The sequence below is a fragment of the Homalodisca vitripennis genome, chromosome 1 (assembly GCF_021130785.1).
Source record: "Homalodisca vitripennis isolate AUS2020 chromosome 1, UT_GWSS_2.1, whole genome shotgun sequence".
Classification (NCBI taxonomy): domain Eukaryota; kingdom Metazoa; phylum Arthropoda; class Insecta; order Hemiptera; family Cicadellidae; genus Homalodisca; species Homalodisca vitripennis.
In genome coordinates, this window is record NC_060207.1 from 75,617,304 (window position 1) to 75,643,525 (window position 26,222).

General features: G+C 36.2%; 1 protein-coding gene across 3 annotated transcripts in view; it reads right to left on the reverse strand.

The window, feature by feature from the left end:
* Positions 1–19,614, reverse strand: part of LOC124364882 (CCR4-NOT transcription complex subunit 4) — a 98,728-nt gene extending 79,114 nt beyond the window's left edge. The window contains exons 1-3 of one of the 3 annotated variants that reach the window (XM_046820691.1): positions 19,463–19,614; positions 10,388–10,501; positions 9,656–9,919 (exon numbers count right to left, since the gene is read on the reverse strand). In XM_046820691.1, coding sequence (XP_046676647.1) covers positions 9,656–9,919; positions 10,388–10,495 — 372 coding nt within the window. In that variant the 5' untranslated portion in view covers positions 10,496–10,501; positions 19,463–19,614. Of the gene's footprint in view, positions 1–9,655; positions 9,920–10,387; positions 10,502–19,167; positions 19,297–19,359 lie in introns of those variants that run through there. The other 2 variants (XM_046820682.1, XM_046820700.1) reach the window with 2 other exon arrangements.
* Positions 19,615–26,222: the final 6,608 nt, after the last annotated feature.

The window sequence follows — 26,222 nt, forward strand, 5'->3', positions numbered from 1 at the left end:
ATTAATTCATCTAAATATGGAAATTAGTTTTATTTTAATTATAACACAATAACAAGAAGCATAATTTGAGAATTTATACTGGTATAAACCATATAAAGGGTATACACACATTAGTGAAAGACTGTGTATGAATCATTAAAACAATTTAATTCCATAATGGTTTTAATAATAAAAATTTCAAAAGAATATTGAAAAAGAGTATGACTTATTATTAGTATGACTGCTATTAAGAAGGAAAACAAAAAATATTATCAAAAACAAAACATTACAATAAAATATAAAAAAGGTCAAACACAACCAACAATTTGACTTATATTAAATTTTAATTCACGGAATGATTTCTTAGTTGGTTACTTTTAATTTTAGACACTACTTATTAGTAGTAGAAGATTTAACTTACTATAAATGTCTTAAAAATAATACTCATACCTTCACAAAATTCTGGAAGAATATACGTGCAGAGATATCTTCAAATCACTGTTAAACTTCACAATCCAAACATGGGTAGAGACAAAACTTTAGCAGATTATAGAGTTATGTTTATTTTAAATCAAAATGGAAAAATCTCTTTTTACCACCTCCAGAAATAATGTAAGAACCTGAGAATATTTAGTTATACTGAACAATTAATTTTATATGCATTATACATAATGCACAACACCCAATACACCACAGAAACTATTTAATTTTGTTACAGCTTAACTGCATCCTAAATTTTCTTGTTAATCAACTCAGTTTCCTTTCTTCCTGCACTTATAAGTTTTTGTTTTCCTCCTCCAATTCTCATACAATTCTTTGATTTCTATGTTGTCTACTGCATCAAGAAAAGCAGTAATTAAAGTAGATGTTCTTGCTTCTAAAGTAGCAGGTTGTTACTTCATTGTTTTAATTATTAGATCCATCTGCTGGCTCTGACTGATCTTATTAAGAGATTCATCGAATGATATCACTAGTAGTTGCCTTGATTTTATTTAGAAGCTGGCTTCAGAAGAACAGTGCTAGCCCACAAAGAATGAAGTATTCAATTTTAGTTCTCTCTAGCTGCATTGTACTCGGTATATCATTTTCTGGTATACTTCAAAATGTTTATGTTCTTTGCAGCAGATCTGTTTCACCTATAGTTTTAGACACACTGTGAGCACCAAATAATCTCAGCTCTACTGACCTGAGAATTCATCAAGTATTTGTCCATTACAGATGGTTTTCTCTGCCTTCCTTGTGCAGCTCTACTGGAGGAACCGCAAACAGTACTTTCGGATCACTGTTACGATTTGGTAATCTACTCCAAATGCTGCAGACTCTGTTAGAGTAGTTGTTGTAGTACAAACATTGGAGATATGCTGAGTACCACTACCTAAAAAGCTTTGGTGACCAATACTCAATGCTGGAGATGATTACGTAGATGAAGTAATTCCAGTACTACTCGAATGTAACTTAAAAGGGCATTCACTAGGTTGGTTTTCTTGTGCTTTTCCTTGATTTAATGTTTTTGTGACTTATGAGAGCTTGTCTTGCCATAGTACTAACAGAGATTATCATCCCAGGACAATATTTGGATGAAGCAGCATACATTTCACCAAGGACTTTTCTGACCCATAATTTTATTTCAGAATCCTACAGCCAGCTGTTCTGGGAACGAGTCTTGTCATGTCTGGCCATCTATCCAAATCATGTTGTTAGACCTGTAAAACAATATAACTTTAGGATTCACAGAAGGAATGTATATTCTAATCTGAATAATGACAAAATCTATTCTAAATTCTAATGAAATACATCTAATTTATTCAAAGTAGTATGAATCAAAAGTTCCTTGAATTTAAATTTCAAAATAGTTAATAATGAAAATACGTTTTATGTCTATAAAATAACACATTTTTAGAATGCCATTCATTTCACCTTGATGGGACAATTTCTTTAAACCATTTGAATATAAGACTGTATAGAAAACATATGAAAGAAGTACTTATTATAAACATTTTTAATTTTTTTAACATTAACATTAATGAACATTTCATTTTAAAATTAAAACTATATAACTTTAGTAACATATTAATTTGTTGCAAAATTGAAATTTTTAAGGGAAGTTCCTTAGATGTTAAAATAAAAATGGTGCTGCAAACTGAAATTTTTAAGGGAAGTTCCTTAGATGTTAAACCCTTCCATAATTCCAGGGAGAAATGATTGAAAGTTATTATATAAATTAGGCTAAAAGTAAAAGAATGTTTTAAATTAATTATTACTTTTCTCTAATTCAAATGCCCTACACCGATGTCAAAGCGAGAAGTGAATACTCAGAGCTATGCTATAAATGTAGCTAAATAACAAATAAAGCCCTGAGAAGGTTCGTGTTGCTTAGAGTGAAGACAAAATGAATATTCAAAAATTAATTTTAGAACTAATATGACGTACTCCTCTATAGTGATAGATGATTTACTGATGTGATTAAAGCTCCCAATCTAACAGAGAGATCATGGTCTTCATCTCCAATGGTACTAAAGGTCTATGAATTTTACCTGTTTATATTTTATCTGTTTCCATAAAATAATTTTATTCAACATTTCACTCACTGTTGAAGCAATAGGAAAGAATGAAATAGTCTACTCAATTCAATAGTCATTGTTTTGGTATAACCAATTAATTCTAGGCTACCATTATGACCAATTGTAGGCTATTTATTGTATACAAATATTTGTGTAATTAATCTGCTAAAGATTTATAGTGAATCTGATACAAACCATTTGTCATAAAATAAGTTAGACTACTTTAGTTGTTCTATAGAATGTTAAATTTCATTACAATAACGTAAATACAGTCCTATTTTTATTTATTTATTAAAAATTTAGTTGACCATAAATACTATTCACACTCTATTATGATATAATAACGACTAAATTCTACTTTAAGGCAACATGAACTTAAAGAATCAAAGATCAATAAAAGAAACTATTTGTATTTGTAACAAATAGACATAGGCCAACTAAAATATGAAAAATAAAATAAATTGTAAATAACTTATAGCATTTAGGCCAAAACCTAATGTCAGAGGTATGTATTCACAGTAATTCTGTAACTGTAACCCTAGAAGTGGCAAATGAACTTGCCTAACATGCAAAACTTTCAACAATTTTATTTTAATTCATTTTTACATTTACTGTACTGTATAATAATTTTACAGTGTTTCAAGAAGTCTAATAAAACAGGGAGAAAGAAGCTAAATGTTTATAAAGTAAAACGCTCATTTACAAAAAAATTGTACTGTAAAATCTGTCATAATCTTACTTTTTAACCCTGCAACTGGCTTTAAGCGATTATCGACGCATTAACTACAGTTTCAAAATGGCACTAAGCTATTTTCGACGCATTAACTATGTCGTAATATGATTTCTCACAGCAAGTCTATTTTTATTTTGTTTGAAGTAAAACTTATGTAAATCTAAAGATAAAAATTTCATATTATATCATAAAACGTTCAATAGTTAAGTTAAATCTTTCATTATAAAATTCTAAACTTGGATGTTCACATTTCCGATTGCCTTTTGTTTGCGTAATTTTCGAACACGCTAAAATTACCGTATGTTTGTAAAAACTCCCTATCGTAAGTTTACGTTCTACACAATCGTAAGTGTCGTCATTGAAAACAGAGTATTCTTGGCTTTCAGAAACATCTTTCCAATAGCCAGTAGGAAAATAAATGTTTATAAAATAAGCGTTTGAAAAGCTCGAGTTTTGTAAAATCCCAAAATGCCTAATGCGTCGAAAATAGCTTAATTAAATTTTATTATTTTGTTACTTTATCGTTATCTGGAAATAGTGAAAATCATATCAAAACAAAGAAGAAGAATTGCTCTAAGCAACAGTATCGTCAACGAAGACTATGAACTAGTATTTTATTTTTGTTCTGTTGCGCAATCACTGACTCAGCCAGTAGAGAAGAACAACGCATCGCTTGGTTGCCATGTTGATTTCTCTGTTGTTATTATGCCATTGCCGGTATTAGTGTATTGCTTGCTATTTATTTGGATATTTTAGACTTTTCGTTATTTAGTGTGTATAAAAAGTTTGTTTAGTGTTTTTTTTTTTTTTTTTATTAGTGAAGTGAAAAATGTAGAGGTTAGGTTAAGTTTTAGTGAATAGGTTGGATTTTTGTGAAACTGAAAATAAGCCTACGTTCATGTAGGTTCAGTGTTTTATTATTTTGTAGACAATTTAATTTTAATTAAAATTAAATTTTGATTGAAATTTATGCAAAGGTATTTATTATAATAGCATATTCATGTATTTTAGACAATAAATTTTTTTTTTACTTTTTCTGAAGGTATTAGGGTTTTATTCCTATGACCATCGCTTGTTTTATTTTTTTTAACAAAAAAATAATAGAAATAAAAATACATTGTTGTACATTTTAGAAAACTTCAATAAACGTACTATCTATATAAATAATTTTTGGATGAAAAAAAATTGTTAGCTAAAAAAGTTAGGCATTTATTTCACAATTTTGACTTTTGTAAAAATTAAAAAAAAAGTTTGTTGCCATATATAAATATCTTATACAATGTAAACTTCTATAAATATTATATTTTTCTCTTCTACATATATTTATCTCTTAGAAAAAAATATTTGTTCATCCAATAGATTCCAAAATGTCACAATGGTATACATAATAGTGCTATACAAACTTTTTCAGATTTTGTAGTTTTTATAGATATATTATTCAAAAGTACCAATAAACTTCTTTTACCAAAATATTTTTGTTGTAATTTGTAATTGAGGCATATAAGCAAACTTTTGTATATTTTACAATTATTCTAAAAAATTTCATTACCTGAGAGGGTGCTATACATTTGAGAAAAATTTATTCTTTACTAATATTTTTACGTTACTCTGTAAAAAAATAAAAATACATTAAATGATTCAATCTTTAATATTTTTTTTGGGAAACTACACTTATTTCTAAAGACATAGCTGTTTTAAAAATGTTTGTATCTTAACCCTTTACACGCCAGCCTATTTTCCAAAAGTACTACCCAGAAACGCCAAGGGTATTTTCAGCAGTTTTGCAAGCTTTCACAAAATTTATCATAACTTTTTTATTTTTTAACAGATATTGATGATTTCTTTACCATTGTTTTGCTTATAACATTCTCTTGTTCAGTTGGTAAATTGTAGTTGCATAAATGTAATTTAAACTTATAAAAAAAATAAAAATTTAGAAAACAAAAATTAAAATTTTCAAAAAAATGTTTTTAGCTCTAATAAATGGTTTCAAAAAACATTTAGGCTGATTTTCTGTTATATCCCAGTAATCTATATCTACCCCTTAACCGAATTACAAAATTTCAAAAGCCTACCTTACACAGAAGTCCAGTTGTGATTTTTTTCACTAAATGTGACACGGGCACAGTTTTTGTAAGTTGTATGTAATGTTACACTAATCAAATCAAATCAAATCAGTTTTTTATTGCCGGAACATTATACAACGCATGGCAAATGTCATATTTTAACTTTTTACTGGCTAAAATTTTTGTCAAACACACCACAAGAAATCTCATTCAAACATACAATTTTGCAAACTTACCTACATCCATTCATTCACCAATTATTCCCACTTCCAGCGACGAATTTTGTCAGTCTTTTTAATTGGTGGTCTCCCAATCATAAGCAAAAAACTCGTCAACATTATAAAATGTTTTTGACACTAAAAAGCGTTTCAAACGAGTTTTTAACACTTTGAGTGTTGAAGTGTTTTTAATTGAATTTGGTAACTTATTGACGAATTGAACACCTGCCTGTGAAGGCAAGCGTTCATAAACCACCGTTCTGTGCCTACCAGTTCGGTAGTTATCTCTGCCTCTAGTCTCATACATATGTATGTCTCGGCCATTCGTCATGGCACATTTAGACATACAAAACAGAGTTGTTTCCAAGATGTAGAGAAAACTATATTCACAAATCAATATTTGACACTATACAAATCGGTACTTTGGGATTATACCAACCACACCAGTATGAAGAACACAAAAATATAAATTTATAGATATATTATAAACAAACATTATAGAACGAAAAAACAACTCTTTAATTACAAAATTACAAACTTACAAAGATTATCAATTGTTGATGGGGTCAGATTCGCTTAAACTTTTTTCAATGAACTTAGAACGTTATAAAACGATGTAATTGAGTAACAGAACTAATATTCCATCAATCAACAAGCATTTCCAGGTATTGTGATCCGTATTGTGGTCGCTGTTATCTTATCTTTCTCGAGAATCCCGATTACGGCAGGCCGCGCGGCATCACATGATTATTTAAGTTTTTTGCACAGTACATAATTGCCTTTCCATTACAATTCAATTTATATTTCTGATCAGCCCCTCTAGAATTATATTTTACTGATAGATACTATCTCGAGGGATGTTTTTCTTTCGTTGACATCAGCGCGAGCTTCGGAAGCACCCGCATTTTGGGTGGCGGAGTTTGATCAAGAATAAAAACAAGTTTTGTGTGTTTTTTCCAATAAAGAGTTTAGTTTTTGTTTGGTAATGTTTGTTTTTGTTGAATTTTTGTGTTTAGAGAAATGTAGGGGTAAAATACGAAAGTACAACAAAGCGAACGGGCGGTGAGACTCTGCAATCACGTTATCTACTAGACGGCTCAACTTTGACCTCTGTCTGAGGATGGGGAGGGGTTTGCGATAAGACAATTCCTGTTTTATACTGACGAAATATTGTTCTACGCTAATCAGTAGAAGCTAAATGTCAACTGTCTGAGGATGGGGAGGGGTTTGCGATAAGACAATTCCTGTTGTATATCGACGAAATATTGTTCTACACTAATCTATTAATCAGTTGAAGCTCAATGTCAAATAACGATTTATGTCTGGGTGTGGTCGGTATAATCCCAACGTACCAATGAATCTAATAAAAGCGGCGTAATAAAAATGCCCTAACAACAAAAGTAATGAGAGAATTACAAAAGTAAACAACGCACAACAACACGAACGTAACCTCACTCTCGACCAAACAATCCAACAGCTGCGAAGCTCAAATACGACCAAACAAACAGTCCATAAAGGAATTAACTAATTTGTGGTTGCAAAGCAACTAATCGACTATCGATTAGTCAAAATTTCGCGGCAATCAGATGAACTATAAAAAAATTACAGGCGAAAAACGTGACGTACCTATATTACGGCTGTTGGCGATTTTCGGCTGTTGAGTAGCCGACGGCCGTAATATAGGTACGTTGGGGTGCAAAGGGTTAAAAAATAGATGAGCAGTGATTAAAATACAAAACCCTTACAAAATCACCAAAAAGTGCCTGCCATTTTGAGAAAAATGATGGCCATTTTCAGGGTTGTTTCACAATGTTAAAAAAAATAGGCATACGAGCAGAGCTTCAATTAGGCAAACACCAGTAACATAAAAAATAACTAATATTTTAAACAAGATTAATGATAAATAATTATGTCAAATGAGACATAATTTTCATTATAATTTCATAATAAAAGCCTTCATTCTGTACGACTTGTATGAGGGATTTCCCAACAGTTTACGTATTGCTAACTTTTCACAGCTGGCCTGCTCTTGAAAATAAACAGTGATGGTTTTGGTTATTAAACTAAAGATAACTAATTTAATTCATAGATATTACGTTTAACAATATACTATCAATAAAATTTAATATATAATCAACAAAAGACTTACCTGTCATAAGTGATATTTTTTTCCAAAACGAAACAGCAACAATCATGTAAGGTTAAACTGGAATGAATAGACTGACGAATGATGAATAACGATTAATATGAGTATTAGATACTGGAACTGCTTCGTTGTAAAGCTTAACAACTGGAATTGTTACGACACCGCTATAACGAAAAAGTTAAAATGTTCCATTACGAATTTTGCAGTAACGCGACAGTGTGAATTCGTGGCATTTGAGTAAACGTGGACTTATGTCTTGTTTATCAACATATTTCGACAGTTATTTATTCAAAAAGTATAATAATTTTCAGCTTTGCAAATTCTTCTGTTTCAGTTATTTGCGGAACTACTAGTCGAAATTGTTCTACAACTGTCACAAACTCGTTGCGACAACTGGAACACAGTAACTAATTTCTTTCTAGTAATATATGGAAAAGAAACAATGTCAGAATCAAAAACGTCTTCTCCTCCATGAACGTAGTGGACTAACTTGTTGACTATCATACTGCGAAAAGGACTAGTCCATAAATGTGGGAGTTAACACCGCAAAAACGTCAAACAAATTACCAGCAACCATCAACGTGCAAATTCATGTTAAATTTATTCAAGGATTTTCGAAAAAAATCAAGCAATTTCAAGGCATTTTCCCAACATCTGAAAATTCAAGCTTAATTCCCGATCTTCCTGTTTTTTATGGCTTGTGGACACCCTGGCTTATCAATGAACAGCATTTCTTTTTATTATATTCATTATTTTTAAATAAAATATTCTGAAAGTATTAAAGAAATGTAAATTGTAGTAAATGTATAGAGAATCGTCCATACACCAATACTGTTATGTATTGAAGTACTCATTGATTGAATATTGGAATCACTTTACATTGATCAGCTGATAATGTCAATAACAAAATATTTTACAACATGCGTTTGCTGCTATGCATTTCTTATGGGAATTTTTCTTAACTTTAGAAGGCTTTGGGGAGAGCTTTGAGGGCAGAAAGAAAAAAACCTTTCCTTAGTACGCCTCTACAATAAACCTAAGTAACAAATTTCATGTCTCTATCTCTTTTTTATAGTTTTTTCTGGGCACTGACGAACCAGTTTGGACATATGGTGCATGTGTGCACATGTGTGTGTGTGTGTGTGTGTGTGTGTGTGTGCACGCACACGTGTAGATAAAAGTAGAATCTAAAAATTCAGTCTGAGGTATTTATGGCAGTGTCATGGGTTCCTTGACAAACTTGTTTTGAAATCCTTCTCACCTGTAAACGGCTATAAACAATTCACTTTTGTATCTTCAACATTTTGTCAAAAGTGGAGTATTAAAGCTATTTGTGCCTGAATTATCCACTACCTGAAAGAAATCAAACATTGTTCTGTTATGAAATTTAGTATACATTTTTTAGTAAATATATTTTTTTTGTGAACAGCAGGAGTTTAAGCTGTGAAAAGCACTTCAATAAACAGAACACAAAAGTTAAAATTTATTTCAAAACCCATGGATACAATCATTTTGGATGGCAAAAGAAAAGAATAAATTCATAATGCATACCCATAGGCTCTGCTATCATTATTGAACATAATACACAACTTTCAACATCAGTACTATAATTGTTTTGTAATTTTTTTGTGCCAGGCACCAATCTGCATAACAAGGGTTGGAATGGAGATCCTAAGATCAATTAACTTTGACAAAATCAAACATTTTCATTGATGTCCAAATTCTGGTCTAAGGAACGATTTCCTTTGAGTAACCTGTACAAAAATCTTGGAAGAACAAGGTTCAAAACAACATTTGCATATATAGTAATATTGTATAAAGCACTATTACAAAAGATATGAAATTTATTGCTGTAAATTTCAAATTAAGTTGCAAAATTAATTATTCCCGCTACTTACCTTTTCTTATAATGCCTTAGATTAGGAATATTTTACCCTCACTTATCTACTTACCTCAGCATCTGCTAGACGCATGGGTAGGCCCACCACAAACACTAGGTTCCGCTGGACTACCCTCACATTTGCTAAGTGCTTGCGGTTCTCAGTGATCTTCTGTTTACGTTGCTGGTCTTTCTGACGTTTTTCTGCTTTCAGCTTGGCTACTTCTTCTTGCGACAAAGGCTTGAAATCTGCTGGATCTTCTGGGTACGCTTTGCGGCATGCAGGACACAAGCCATTTTCATCAGTTCGAATCCTATGCCAGCAAAATCGGCAAATCTAAAAAATAAAATAAAATTCAATAAATCTTTATGACAAACTGTACTAAAACCAAAACATTTAAAATTTAAATCAACTGAATAATTAAATCAATAATTGTGAGTTGTATACAAATAGTACAATTGAATAATGTCTATATTTTTTGTAAGTATGGATTTTTTCTAACCATAATTACAATGATGTATAGAAAAATTATCGATTGTTGTTTTATGTAGACCTATTATTATTAATTAGTCTTGTAATAATATTATTTATTATCAGACAGTCAAAATTCTTTATTACATGCCATCAAGTACAGTAATAGTAATAGTATACTTAGTAATATAATAGTAATAATATAAAATTAACATTGGTTATTAAAGTGCAGACACAATCACAACATCTGATTGTTTCACCTTTAGTTGGATTTTCAAAATTTACTGTAAAAGCTGAATATTACAATACTACTGCACAACACTTGGAAAGTACCTGATAGCCACAAGTGCATGGAAAGAAGTTTAAATCATCTACTTCCAGCGGCTCCATACACAGAGGACACTCCACTTGCTCCTCCCCACTCTGGTTGAGAACAGACATTTTTGCCTGAAAAAGTTTTTTTTTATATCAATAACTAAAGTAAAAAAATATATATATAGAATAAGATTTTACAAACCTGTGTTTTCCATACAGCTAGCCTATTACTATTTCAAAACAAAATGCAATCATGATAGACATTTAAAGTTTTCACTTATATTAACTTAGAACATATGAATGATTTAAACATTTCTTTTATAGTTATAATTAATATTGCTTAAATTTGTTCTTAATTAATTTCAGAATTAAATTCAAATTTTCAAAATTGTGTTTAAAAGGTTTCAGAAACATATCACTTCAGATTTTAAAAATTCATGACCATAAGAAATGTTTAAACCGAGAATTCAAAAATAGAAGATTTAAGGTGTTTAATTAAATCTGATGCTATGGATAGCCCAATATTAAATAGCATAAACTTACAGCTAAACTTAAACTGTTATAGTGAGATTGATTGATATAGGACAGCTGATATAAGAAGTAACTAGACAGTAGCATTTCAATTACCAGATTTTCAGATAAAGATAGTTGGGTTTAACCCTTTGAACCATAGGTTTTTCAGAGCTTCCTTAACCCAAGGGTTTTTTATTTGAATAAGACATTTTGGTTTACACAATATTTTATGAGTTTGAGATAAATATTTACTGTGTTAATTATATATATTCTTGCATCTTATATGAAATTCTGAACAAAACAGCTATTTCAGATATAAATATCTTATGAAATATAAACTTTCATTACTTTTTTAACCATATATAGCCTATATAGTTTTACTCCACATGATTATGAACAAGAGGGATACTTTAGTTGTTTAGTATAATAATTAGTGCTTATTCCTATTGATTCCAATGTCCATATACACGAATATCAAAATATCTGTATAATATTACAACATTTGTATAAACTAATGTCTACTTTAATTGTATACAATCCCAATGTCCACACATATGAACTTTACAAATTTGCTTTCAAACATAAAATATAACAAAACTTTCACTAGTGCTATACCATAATGATCACAAAAACATTTTTTTTCTATTACAGTTGTGAAATAAACTTTATACAGTATTAAAAAAAACACTATAAAATGTACAATTAGTATTAATATTGTACAATACAGCTTATTTTATACTGATTTAAAAAATATAAATCGTGAAAATTAGTTCAAAAATAATTTTAATACATTTTTTACAAAGGTTTGCACAAAACAGGTAAAATAGTCCTGGCATCATTAGCAAAAACATTACAGTAAATCGACGAGAACTTAGGAATATTTGCAAAAAATGGCTGGATTGCAAAATGTAAAAAATGTAATGGTGTTGCTGAATATTGATTCCAGGAACTTATTGACTCAACCTAAAATATGGGAACTGTTAATATTGTTTAAAACGGTTACCACATTTAGCAATGTAAAGATTAAGAACACAGAAGTACTATTTGGACTTTTATATTACCGAAGAATTGCTTTTAATAAATGTTAAACCTAACAATGTTAAATTTAGATTAGAAAGTAGGCATTTTTTCTACTGTCAGCCTGGATAAAGCACTAATAAAACACTAATGGGACAAACATCTAAACACACAGAAAAAGTTATTTTTACACAAATTAAAGACAAGAGAAAATTTAATAAAACTCGTAAATCTCCAAATTATACTTTTAACTACTTATACTTCAGTCTTACTTGGCCAATGATAGTGGCCAAAAATAAAATAAAACTCAAAGGAGGCTTGACACCTTTCTAGGAAGAGGACTAATTTTTGAAAATAAACAACAGGTTATCCAACGACAAAATGTTCACTGAGAAACAATAGCTATTAGATTTTTAGAAAATAATTATATTATGAACCAACTCTTACTATAGGTTCTATTACCTAAGAATCATATCATTCTAAACTAAATTTAAAATAACACAATTATAGATGAGCCACTTTGAAAGCGACCTGCAAGATTTCTTGCGCCATAGGGGAAGGGAGGAACAGAAGCTCGACCTTGTCCAGTGCCAACCCCCTCTTTCACTGCTCGATCTAATTCCTTTACAAGACACAAGTGGGAACCAAGTGCTTTGCTTCCCTGCGTTGGTGTTTTGAAGCATTACGCTATTTTGTTATTCTCGTTGTTATGGAATAACAGTTATTGGAAATTTTTAGGTTAAAGGCCGACCTGGCAAATCACGAATTTGACGTTATCAACGTATTCTGCTCAACCTCCTGAACAAAAATATATATGGTTTTAGGGGGTGCAAATGATAAATAACATGGTTTTATGGGGTATTCATAAATAGTTAAGTTTTTAATGTTTTAATGTTCTGCTTGTGTGCTGTGTCTGGATATCTGTAAATATTATCTGTGGCCGGGACTGATAGCATATCTGTTATCTGAGCGCTCCGGGGCAGAAGTCAGTGCTTTACAAGATATAGTGTACTGTAGTTTGGATCGAGTGAGTGCGTGATAATCATGGATCAACCTTCCACTAGTTCGACGAATCGTAGTGAATTGTTTGTGTCGGAGTGTTTTCTCAGGCATGTTAAGAGTTTATGTTTCGACCGAAACGAGATTATTTAGTTTCTGTACATTCTGTCGTCTCGTTTCAAAAAGAGATTCAAGAATAAAAAATAAATTAAACAATTTAATGGTATTTTACTATCAAAGTTAACATACCTTAAATGAAATACAACACTACGGTATTTGAAAAATAATCGTACGAGTATTAACAATAATAAATCATTAGCTGTTACCCACGGATTCGCATGCAATCTTAGAACCAAAGTCCTTATATTACTTATTAAAAGCAATTATGATGTAATATGATAGGAGTCCTATGAAAATTTTAAAACGTAAGTAGGCATACATCAGGTAGATATTATTTAAGTTCATGGTAAATAGTATCAGAGTTTAACTTAATTATTATATAATGTTTGGCACGTGTAGGAGCATTTCTGGTCCTAATTAGTTATATACATAGTCACAGCTGAATCTGCCTTGATATCCCGATCAAGAAAACACAAATCTCGGATCACACAGGTCTCGAAAACTTACTTCAGTCAAAAAGCATATATTTCCAGTCCTTGTCATATATTTCAGGTCTAAGATATTTCCAGTACCACAGTAGAGTTTGCGGTGTTGTTCTGGCGAAGAAAAAATATATATACTTACCTAGGACCGAGATGCCTACTTCGGTTAAAAAGCACCTACTTAAGACCGTTTAAATTCACTTACCTACTATGTCACAGTTTAGCTTGCCATATTGCCTCGATCAAAATACTATATACGTTCGATTATCTACTTCTCAGAAATCTATTTTGGTCAAAATCGTGTTGACATAGTTGAGTTTGCCTTGTCCTAATGCAAGAAAATACACACATAAGTAGGACTGAAAAGCCTATTACGACCTAGGGGGAAGTTATACCTACTTCTTATGTACTTTCGCTATAAGACGAAAATCCTTATTAAGGTTATGCAATATTCCAAAACAATCGTTATTAAAGTTTTGCATTACACTTGTTTTTCGGACTGTAGCAAGGAAAAGAATGAATCGTTGAGGCATGTTCATATTCATTTGTCTGTTTTCCATAAGCAATTGTTAAAATGTAATATTATCATAATGTCAAGGAAGCCCACCAGTTTAAAGTAACTTATGTGAAAACATTCATAATTTTGTTCATTAAGGTTAGTTTTATAACAGTATTTAATGCACATTAGATGATTTTAATTTGTCACTGGCGCAATCTGGAGTAAAATTTATATATTTTTTTCTGAATTCAAAAATATTACAGGTAACTTTTCTTCATAACAACCTTCCTCAGATTTCAATGGACATTTTACAAAAAGAATTAACCGAATTCGTCCAACCGTTATCGAGATTAGCGCTTTTTTTTTTCTTCTTGAGGGAAAAGGACAGTTTGTCACCGCGCTTAGTCCTAAAAGGACCTTTGCGCCTCCCTTACTTTAATTTTGTGCCCTCAAAGACCGAGGCTTTTGCAAAAATCAATCAGATTTAAGGGCTCCTGTTTTCTAATGTCCTTGGGGCTGAGGAGATATGCTCCCAGGTATCTTTTCCGAGTCTCTATGATGGCAGGACAATCTAACCAAATGTGCTCCGCTGACTCTTCCTCCTCTCCACAGAGTCTACATTCGTTACTCTGACTAAGGCCTACCTTAGGTGCCTACCTTAAGGTGCTTCCTCTGAGGGCCATGTCCTGTCAACATTCCTAATATCAGTCTTATATCCTCCTTATTCTGGTCTAAGAGAGCTGTCCACCCTTTAACGTAAGGAGAGATAAACAATTTGGATACTCTTAATCCTGAGGCTCTAGTCCAATTATTGTGTCTTGTCCTCTTTTCCCAATCTTTGACCAGAGCCTTAATGTTGGAGAAGGCTATCCCACAACCTGGCTCAGGCCCCACCAATGTCGATTCCGCTCCCTTTTTGGCAAGGATGTCCACTTTTTCACTCCCATGAATACCTTCATGACCCGGTACCCAACCGAGTGTTACTCTGTTATTCATTGCCAGCTCTGCTAGAGCACCCCTGCATTCCCAGACCGCTTTCAAATCAATCGAACAGGTATCAAGTGCCTTCAGTGCAGCCTGACTATCAGAAAGTATTAGGTATGATAATCCTTTTGTCCTCATTTGTATAAGTCTTCTGGAACATGAGTCTATTGCCATGACCTCCGCCTGAAAAACCATGGCATGTCTTCCTAGGGGCACAGCCATGTCAACTCCAGGTTCATGTATTCCGTATCCTGCCCTAGAGTCAAGGCGTGAACCATCAGTGAAAAACTTCAGGACTCTTTTGTAGGGTAGGCCTCCTTTTTAATCCATTTCTCCCTACTTCAGATACAGACCGTATATGGTTTGACAAAGGAGTATTTCTTAACCATAGCATCTGACACTTTGGTTACCATTTCAGCCTCAGGAAATTTTTGCAATATTTTCATATGGGCTTCTAAGGAGGTAGCATTTATTACCTTTGTTCCTAGAAGCTTCATTGCGCTTATAGCGGCTGTTCTCATCACCTCCTGCCCAAGAGGAGTGTAACCCAGGACCGCTTCAATTGCTAGTGTTGGGCAGGAGCTCATCGCTCCTGTGATGCTTAAGCAAGCTAACCCTTGAAGACTCTGTAGCCTTTTTGCAGCTGTTGTTTGTTCTACTTTCGGCCACCACACTAAGGCAGCATATGTGACCATTGGTTTTATTATGGTTTCGTAAATCCAATATATCATTTTGGGTTTAAGTCCCTATTTAAATCCAAAAAGTCTCTTACAGGCCCCAAGGGCCATTATTGCTTTGGATATCCTGTTTCTAATATGGGAGTTCCAAGTGAGCTTTTCATCCAGGATTAAACCCAGGTACTTCACTTCCTTTGTTTGGTTGATGCTGATTCCTTCCAGAACAGGTTGTGATAGCTGGAATTTTCTTTTCCTTGTAAAGGTAATCATATTTGTTTTTGATGGGTTGAACCGTAGACCTTCCCCATGACACCAGTTGCTTATGAAGTTAAGTTCTGTTTGTATTAGGTGTTCCAGCATGCCTTTGTTTTTTCCTTTGATCATAAGCACTAGGTCGTCCGCATAACATAGTAGCCTAATTCCCCTCTTCTCTGCTTTGCTTAGGAGATCATCCACTACCATCACCCACAGGAGAGGAGACGAGAGATTAGCGCTTACTAACACATTTCGCCATTCATTTATATTTATAAGATATATAAAGTATCGATGATTGTAATAAAACGGGGGAGACTTCAATAAGCGGCCTACATTCGTTATTTGGTTGTTTTTATTGAACAATTCGATATATATTCCAACCTCGATATGTACAAATAAATTATAAAACAAATACACAATATGTTTTACTAAAATACAGAAACAAAAAGAATCTTTTACATGATAATTTTTAAAAAACTCTAATTTAGGTAATTCTAAGCAATATATGGGTCAACCTCGATTTTTCTCATATTACAATATAATGTTCCAATAGTCAATTAGAAAAGGAAATGACTAGAATTTCTTGCCGGAAAGCAGTTATAGGGAGCAGGCAACTCATATTACATTATAATGTTCCAATAGTCAATTAGAAAAGGAAATGACTAGAATTTCTTGCTGGAAAGCAGTTATAGGGAGCAGGCAACCGCGAGAATTACCTATTAGTGATCAGGGGCACTGACGTGATCTGGGCTTCAAATTTGGAACTACTCGAGTTAATTTTTTTTCTAAAAGAGCAAGCAGCGCGAAGCGCTGCGCAGCGGGCAAGCATCGTGCGTGATCTTCGTCTATACTGAATTGATTCAGGCCAAAGGAATGACACAGATTACTTTACCAGATTTTTACGGAGATTTTGTATTGGGCGGATTATATTGGTTTACTTTGCTTTCCAGCATGTAATTATGTGTTTAAAATTGTTTTTACATACATACATTACCTACATTATATTGTAATATGTAATAACAATTTATCAAAAATTTTTAATAAAAAAAAGGATCACGCACGATGCCTGCCCGCTGCGCAGCGCTTCGCGCTGCTTGCTCTTTTAGAAAAAAAATTAACTCGAGTAGTTCCAAATTTGAAGCCCAGATCACGTCAGTGCCCCTGATCACTAATAGGTAACTCTAAGCAATATATGACCGTCTGGCAGTTGCCTGCTCCCTATAACTGCTTTCCGGCAAGAAATTCTAGTCATTTCCTTCTCTAATTGACTATTGGAACAATATATTGTAATATGAGAAAAATCGAGGTTGACCCATATATTGCTTAGAATTACCCTAATTTAATACTAACGTTACAACACAAAAAAACCAACTATGGCCTAGATTTAGATATCAAAGAAACCTTACAATATTAATAACTTGCCCAGCTTTATATCAAATGAGTAACTGCTTCTGTGAAATGGAGGAAAGAATTCTCCCCATGGGTTACCAGAAGCCAAACCCACATGCTGAAGCCACTTAAACAAATCTTGTCACTTGTGACAAATATCTCACATATTTTCCTCATTCATCGCCATTTTCAAAATCTCAAAATATTAGTTACTTCTTGCTGTTTATTGTTTACATTAAAATTACTATAACTAATAAGTTGAAACCATATGCTAGGTGGGGTAGGGTACGATAAGCGGATCCAGTTTTTGCTCAAAGAATGTAATCATCGATATCTATTATTCGCATCTCAAATCCTAGACTATCAATCGATATAAAAGTATCTATAGTCCTCGATAACAATCATATGTTTTAAAATAAAATATGAATTTAATATTTAAATTACAGTGATGAAACAAATTATTATAACCAAAATTAGGAAAACTAAAGACGGCCATATTTACTTCTCTCACAGTTACAGTTGTTTCTTTCCCACAAATTTCACATAATGGATTTTTCGGTACGAGTTCAACATGTTGAAGCCATGTAAAACATGTCATCATCTTTCAAATCAATGTCGTGTAGTTTTCTAAAATTGACTGCCATTTTTAATAATCAAATGTTACTTATGTAAAATTGAAATATTACCTTACGTGTATTATTTGAAAGTGTTTAACTTACAGCTGTTGATATAGATTATTTAAGTTAATTGTTCAAGATAATTAATCAGTAACGATTGATTATATCGGTTGTTATGATTAAGTAATATCGTTTACCAATTTCGATATAAAAAACCGGGTCCGCATATCGTACCCTACCCGCTAAGTGAATTAAATTGTAATATCAAACTATTCCTTTGGATGAAAACATCGACCTATTCGACAAAAACAGCCAAAAACGAGTGTAGGTCCCTTATTGAAGTCTACCCGAGCTTTATTATTGGAAACGTCAAAATAAGAGTGTTTCAATATATCTAAAAATTAATATGGAATTAAGTTTTATCCAGTAAATTCTAATATAGTTTTTTCCAATAAATTCCTATTTAGTTTTATCCCGCAAATTCATAGAGTTTGTAATGAATTTAGACTAATAAGTAATGCAAAATCATTTTTATTTGTTCCAATCATGAGAGGTTTCATCAATAATTTAGTTCTTTTGTTATACAAGAAACATCACTGACATGATTTAATTGAATATGTGTTATTATATGATTTTAACGAATATAATTTTAACATGGCCATTTTTGATGGACAAGGTATTTTAATACTAAAGAAAGATTGAAGATAACACTCAATCAAATATGTCCAAATGCCACACCCATGACAACAGAATACCCATTAACCTTAGTAGACAATTTTAAATGTAATAAATATAGCCTGTTCAGTATATGTTCAGTAGTTCAATATGAAAAACCCATGAACATCAACATATTTTTGACACTATGATAAATTAAAATAAAGTAAGCTATTTTAAAACATTACTAAGGTATTTTGAACTCGGATTTATCAATAGAGATAGCCTAGTTAAAAAAAATTAATATATTCAACACACAAAAATTAACATACAAATGAACCAGATTAAAATATCCTTTTTTTCATTATTAGGGCCTCAGCTATTGGAAACAAGCTTATTGATAGGCCACTATTATGTTTTGTTATGTGTGTTATCAATAGGCTGTAAAAGCCTATAAAATAATTGTCAAAACCTTTTATTTTTAATTAAAATGTAACAGATTATGAGATTGACCATATATGAAAAATAAAATAAAATAAAGTAAATTTAATTCGTAAACTGCTTCCACTAGAATAAAATATGCCAAAATTACTTCTGAAGCCTCTTTATCTTGGTTGCTTATGTGGGTTTTGTTTACAGCTGTTAGCTTAGATATTGTACTTAAAGTACCGTAACATTTTTAACAAATACTACGAAACATCAATAAAATTTGCAATCAATACACAATTACAAGTGAATCACAGAAACATCGCAATAGAATAATGGGTATTAATAAAATGACTACCTGGAATACTTGGCAGCTTGTAGACAACGTAGGCTGTTCAGCTACTCCGCACAACGTCATAGGAGAGGGGATTAAAACTAGAATAAAATGTTGATTTTCTTACCTAATGCTCAGAGTCCAAACTCACGGTATACTATTTGAAAAATATAATGCCAATATTTAAAATATCAATAAGCTTGGAATTTTCTTGTCTAGCAGAATAACTAACCAGGAAACTTCAGTTGACGAAATCTGTACTGTTGCGCAGCTGTTAGCGCAGTGCAGTTGGATAATAAACTTTTAAAAGACAGACCAAAGTATAAAATATTTCCACAATTTTGATATATATATAATTATAATACAGAACGTCAACTAACGAGCTATTTATTTCAGGATCTAGATTTTTATTCTTTAAATAAAAATAGAATCTCAGATTTGCAAATATAATCGACGATAGCTCATCATGCTTGTTTATCTATTATAATTATGCCAACAAGTCATATTTTATATTTGACTTCATAATTATAAAAAGGTATACAAACAAGTATATCACTATTATCCCGAGTTTAACATAAGTTGTCAAAACAAATATATATATAAACCGTCAATAACATGAATGATTGAATGTTAATCATAATCAATCGTATAATAAAAAGGCATTTGGAACAAAAACAAAATTTGTGGGAACTCCACAAGATTAAAATAGATTTTCGTTGGTTTACAAGAATTGACACTTGAAATTTACAAGCATTGAACTACCTGAAAACAATAAAAATGTACACTACACCACCACAGGAACAGTTCTGTGGTCTGAACGCCCATGGTTTTTAGGAGCATCTAAGTGCTGTATTGATATGTACTACAAACTTCCAATATGTAAAGCTATTTATGTACTAACGTGTTATATACTGTTATCTGCCAATTTGAGGGAACTTCCAGAATCTGCTCTAATATCCGTCCCTTAAAATTCCATACCGCAGGATTCCTAATGCAGGGGAAATCCAACCTCCCGGCTATTACGATCTCTCTACTAATGGTAATTCCTGGTTTCTGAGAGTTATCAGCCTCTGGAAGCTCTATATCAGATATATGTGATATATGTGGTCTTTGTGAATTTTTCTAACGTTTAGACATTTCTGAAAATCGCCTACAAAGATTTTTAGTTTGTTGGGGCTCTAAGAGGTTTTGGGCGATAAGAATAATACCGCTGCCTCGCCTTAGAAGGCATTTTTACAAGATCTCAACACACTCTAGAAGCACATGTGTTATGGGATCTAATTACTTCTGCAAATGTTTAGGCTTTGGAAGCTTTATGCCTATATTCACTCTCAATTTATGTGAGCATCCAGACATATGGTGTTACTGGCCTCTAGAAGCTCCAGATCACAAGGAGCTTCCAATCTATGGGATATTTCAGGATTTAACACTTTCCAGACTCTGGACCACCCTCCCTCGACTTCATTTAAGCAATGGCTCACTTAAATCTGAGCTACCGGATGGATGTTCAGAAGTGGTACATCAGTGGCCACAGGTATCGATATATTTAAGAAAAGAGTGGACGATGCTTTCGCTCCCCCTGGAAAAGACTCTTCAGGCTGCGACATCACGCCTGGAGGTGTATATTCACTTCTTGGACACAGTAACTGCACTGAATTAGCACCCCCTTCATTGATATTTCCTAGTTATCTCATATAGTTTTTCCCCCTTGGGGCGGCCTACGGCCTACTGCCATCTTAAGCCTCAAGGGCTTTTTGCGCACCCCGGAAACACCATGAGGCCCACCAGTCTACAACTTCAGCAGTTCAACAAACCGCCGAAAAAAACCTATCAAGTCCTCCTGGGAAAATTCACCACCCCTGTCCAAGCTACCAAAGATGGCATACTGCTCTCTTGCTATTGCAGGGCAATCAAAGAGCAGGTGCTCAGCAGTCTCCTCCTGCTCATTACACCTTCCACAGAGCGGATCCTCCTAAAGGATTCCAACTCTGTGTAGGTGCTTCCTCAGGTGACCATGCCCCATAATGAGACCAATGACCTTAGAAGACATTGATCTGTTTAATGAGAGAAGGTCCGAAGCCACCTTGGAGGAAGGTGACTGTAATACCATTCTACTCACTCTCAAACCCGGATGCAACCTCCACCTTCTCCCATGCTCCGCGCGAATCCATTTCGAGACAACCCTAGAGGATTCACACCTTGGAACACCGCAGAACGGTTGAGGGCCCGTCATAATTGTTGCTGAGCCCTGGTTGGCCAGGGCACCAACTCTTTCGTTCCCAAGAATCCCCTCATGACCAGGAACCCAACAAACGGTTACATTGTTGATTCTGGCAAGGGAGGAAACGGTCTGATAGCAATCCCAAACCAGTTTGGATTTGATTGCGCAAGAATCCAGCGCCATCAGCGCTGCCTGACTGTCCGTGAAAATGTTAATCGTCTTGCCCCTATATCGCAGACGAAGATTCTCACGAGCACATTCCATAATGGCTGCGACCTCCGCTTGAAAGACTGTCGGATACGGGCCCATAGGAACCACCAGCTCCCTACATGGTCTCACTCCCAGAATTCCAGCGCCTGTGCCGCTTTTTGTTTTGGAGCCGTCTGTGTACCATTCGAGCTCCTCCGGTGGAAGAGGTTTCTTCCCCTCTGACCAATCATCCCTTGAGAGTAAAATAATCCTAAAGGGTTTGTCAAAGGAAAACTTTTGTGGCATCTGATCAGAGATCATGTGCAAAACATCCTCCTGTATCAGAGTGCTAATTCTGCAGTGCCCACTGCTGCAGCCCGACCAGAGTCCCATCTGCTGAAGACAGTAGGCACTCCTCCTGGCCATATCTCGAATGACTATGTCCAGGGGGGCGAGATTAAGACAACAGTCCAGAGCCGCGCCTGGCGCACTAGGAAAAGCCCCAGTGATAGCAAGGCAGGCCATCCTTTGGATACCCGCCAGACCTGCTACCACCGTCTTGGCATCCGTTTTTGGCCACCATACGACAGCTCCATACATTAGTGCAGGTCTGACCACGGAAACATAAAGCCAGTACAAGCGCCTCGGCTTGTCCCCAGAGCCCACCTATCACACGTCTGCATTGCATTAGAGACCACTTACCCCTGGCAATGACCCTTTCTAGATGAGGTCCCCAGTTTAGAACCCTATCTAGGATCACGCCCAGGTACTTGACCTCAGGCTTCAGCTCAACGGGTGAGCCTTTAAATAGAAAGGGACCAATGCCCTCCATCTGTCGCCTCCTGGTAAAGGCAACCACAGCAGCCTTGGTGGGGTTGACGGTGAGGCCAACCTTATCACACCAGTTTCCCACCATGTTCAGAGCAGCATCGGTCAGTTCCGTGATTGTTGTGTTGGACTTGCCACTCACAAGAATCACAATATCATCTGCGTACTCCGCTGCTATTCAAAGAATTTAGCAGGTCATCCACAACCAGGTTCCACAGAAGAGGAGAGAGGACGCCGCCTTGCGGACAGCCCCTCGTAGCCTTCGCACTAACACTTGCTCCCATGAGGGTTGTAACAACAACCCTGTTCGTGAGCAAGGCCCCTATCCAGTCACACACCTGACCATCAACGCCACGTCTTGAGACCGCATTGATAATCGCCTGAGTGGCTGTATTGTCAAAGGCACCTTCAATTTCTAAAAAGACTCCTATGGCTACCTCTTTTGCCGCTAGCGTCTTCTCAATCCTGCATACCAATTGATGCAGGGCCGAGTCGCATGACTTTCCTGGAGTGTAGGCATGCTGGTTAGGATGCAAAGGTCGCTCCAGAAGAGCTCCCTCCCAAACAAACCTGGCAACCATTTTCTCCATGGTTTTGAGAAGGAAGGTGGACAGGCATATCGGCCTGAAAGACTTCGGCCGATCCATGCCCGCCCTCCCCTGCTTCGGTATGAACACCACTCTGGACACTCTCCAGGATAGTGGGATGTACCTGAGAGCCACGGAGGCTCTGAACAGTCTGCACAGCTGGGGAAGGGGAATGTCCAATCCCCGCTGCAAGCAAACCGGTCTCACCCCGTCGCCCCCAGGAGCCTTGTAAGGACTGAATGAGTTAATATCCCACTCAATCCTACTGAAGGTAACAATACGGTGCGCCAGACTCCACTGCAAATGGGTGGCGCGACCCGCATGTCTCCCCTCACTTTCGGGTGGTTGTTCACCCTCATGAACAATACAGTCCGGGAAGTGTGTTCCCATCAAAACTTTCAGAACTCCTTCCGGCTCAGTAATGTAAACACCTTGATCGTCCTTGAGACTACCAAGCGGCGAGATGGGATTCTTTGCTAATAGCTTTTGTAGCCTTGCACAGCCCTGCACACTGTCAATATCGGTGCAGAGCTTCTTCCAGGCTAACCTCTTAGCCGTACAAACCTTGCGGTTGTACAGTGCAAGAGCCTCATGGTAGGTGTCCCAAGTGCCCCAAGTTTTGGCTCTCCTGAATAGAGCCCTGACCCTCTTCCTCAAAGAGGCCAGTTCAGAGCTCCACCAGGCTACCTTTCATCTATTTTTGTTGATAACCGGGCAGCTGAGATCGAAGGAGCCGACAATCGCAGAAGTAAGACCGTCAGCAGATTCGTCAAGCTGCGCCGCGCTGTGAATCCGTTTCCCATTAGTGGAATCAGAATCCACCCGTGCCCTGAGGTTTTCCTTGTATGATACCCAGTTTGTGTTCCTCGGATTCCTATACTGAAATTTTTCCAGCATCTGTTCACCGATCTTAAAACAGACGTGAGCATGATCAGAGAGGGAAGGCTCGTCAGACACATGCGAGCCATGCATCCGACCAGCCATACCCTCCGACATCATGGTCACATCCAGCACCTCCCTTCTTGTCCTCGTGCGAAACGTGGGCACATTTCCCACATTTGCAATCATTAGACTACGGGACATTATATATTCTAGAAGTAACTTACCTCTGTTATTGGTGTTGGTGCTGCCCCACGCCTCGTTGTGCGAGTTGGCGTCGCATCCCACCACCGGTTCCGCTCCACTCCTCCCAACATGGTCCACCAAGGCAGCCAGTTCCCTAGAGGGCGTGGACTCCGCATCATCATACGGTAGATATGATGATGCAACTAGCAGGGCTCGTCCAGTACCAGCCACCATCAGCCTGACTATGGCGAGATCCCTGCAACAAAATTCCAGAACAGGAATGCTGTCCACCTTGTTGCTTACAACAATACATGTCCTGGCATTTTCAACCTGGGCACTAACAATTTTCACCCCTGTCATTGAAAGCCCTGATATTTTTCCCTTGCTGATCCAAGGTTCCTGTATCAGAGCCACATGATAATCTTCCGACAGGAAGCGTCTGCAGAATACAGCCGAGGCAGCCTTATTGTGCTGCAGGTTGATCTGAAGAACCTTGATCCCCATGATCAGCCGCCCCACCCCGTGCCCTCAGCTGGACCTGCTCCACACCAATGAACACCCTCCAGCCCCTCCCCTTAAGAGTGGCTAAAGATTGTTCATCTATTAAAATTACGAGTGTTCTGGAATCTCCCGTGTGGACATCTCCAACAACCCTCCAGTCCGACACAGAGATCCCAGCATTCTGTTTATTTATGGCCTTGAGAATGGTCGCAGAGTCCTTCTCGGCCATGGGACCATCAACCCTTAGGAAGACCTTGGTAGATCTTATGAGGTCTTTGTAGTCCCCACAGATCACCCCTATTCCCCCAGGACCACAGATCCCCAGCCCCGGAGCCAATCCCTGGTCTCGTCACTGCCACACAGCATGACGAGAGCCCCCCTTTCCGGGAAACACCTCTTGAACTGCAGGCACACACCCTCTGCTGAGAGTACCTCGTCGAGAATGCGCCCCCGAAGCTCCATAGCCTCCTCCTCTGAGAGGCGCCTCTCAGGAAAGTTCGCAGGGACCAAGACTAGCTTATGTCCCGTCAGAACCTCCCTGAATGTTTCTCCCAATCCCTCCTCCGTTGAGGGATTGGTACTCCTCGCATGCTCAGAAGGTGCGGTCGGGCGCCTCTTCGGCAGGGGTTTTTCCGCCGAAGAACCGCCCGAGCACCCTCTCTTCCCACTAGGAGTAGAGACCGCTCCTGCAGTTGCCTCTGGTGCTGCCTCCCTCTGTTTCCTCATCTTCCTTCTTTCGTTGGCCGACATCTTGCCCGTTTGCCTCCTCCATTGACTGTCCGGAAGCCAGAAGGGGAGCTTAAGGTTGTAGTCCATTAAACATGCTCCAGTGTCTGTGTCCATGGACTCAGCCCTTCCGCTTGCATCATCGAGTACTTCCCGTTGCAGTTCTTCCAGATCTAAATCCCCGCATGACCAGGTAAGGCTATTTATGCTTAGGGGGGGGCGCCCGAACCCCAAGGGCTCCGTTTACGACGCACAACCCCTGCGCCATGCATCCCTTAGGCACGGGGCGCCTCACACCGTGGGATTGGGGTGCCCTCAGTCAAAAACAAGTTTTTGTGTGGTGCGATTCCAGGCGGACCCGGACTGGCACCACTACGCGCCGAGGGCCGTCACCGTGCAGAGTGCACAATCGAGGCACTACCCTAGATCCTGGGGTTTTGTTGACAGCAGGGCCACCTCAAACAGGACGCTAAGTAAGCGTTTATCCGAGCCCAACTATTGGTTAGATGGTTGGATTCGGATCCCCCTTCGGTCTTGAGCGACACCTTGGCGGTGCCGCCCCTGGAGAGGTACTTTCCCAGTTCATTGGGGTTCACCCGAACTAAGGTCAGCCCGTCTCCTAGACCCCATCTCATATAGTTAAGGCTAATGCATTATTGTTCCAGTAAAGCAACCAGAGTGACACCAATGTTTAAAGGGATGATAGTTGTTTGTATATTTGCCATCGTTAATGTTAACAAATAAAACACTAAGATTTGAGGAAAGAATGT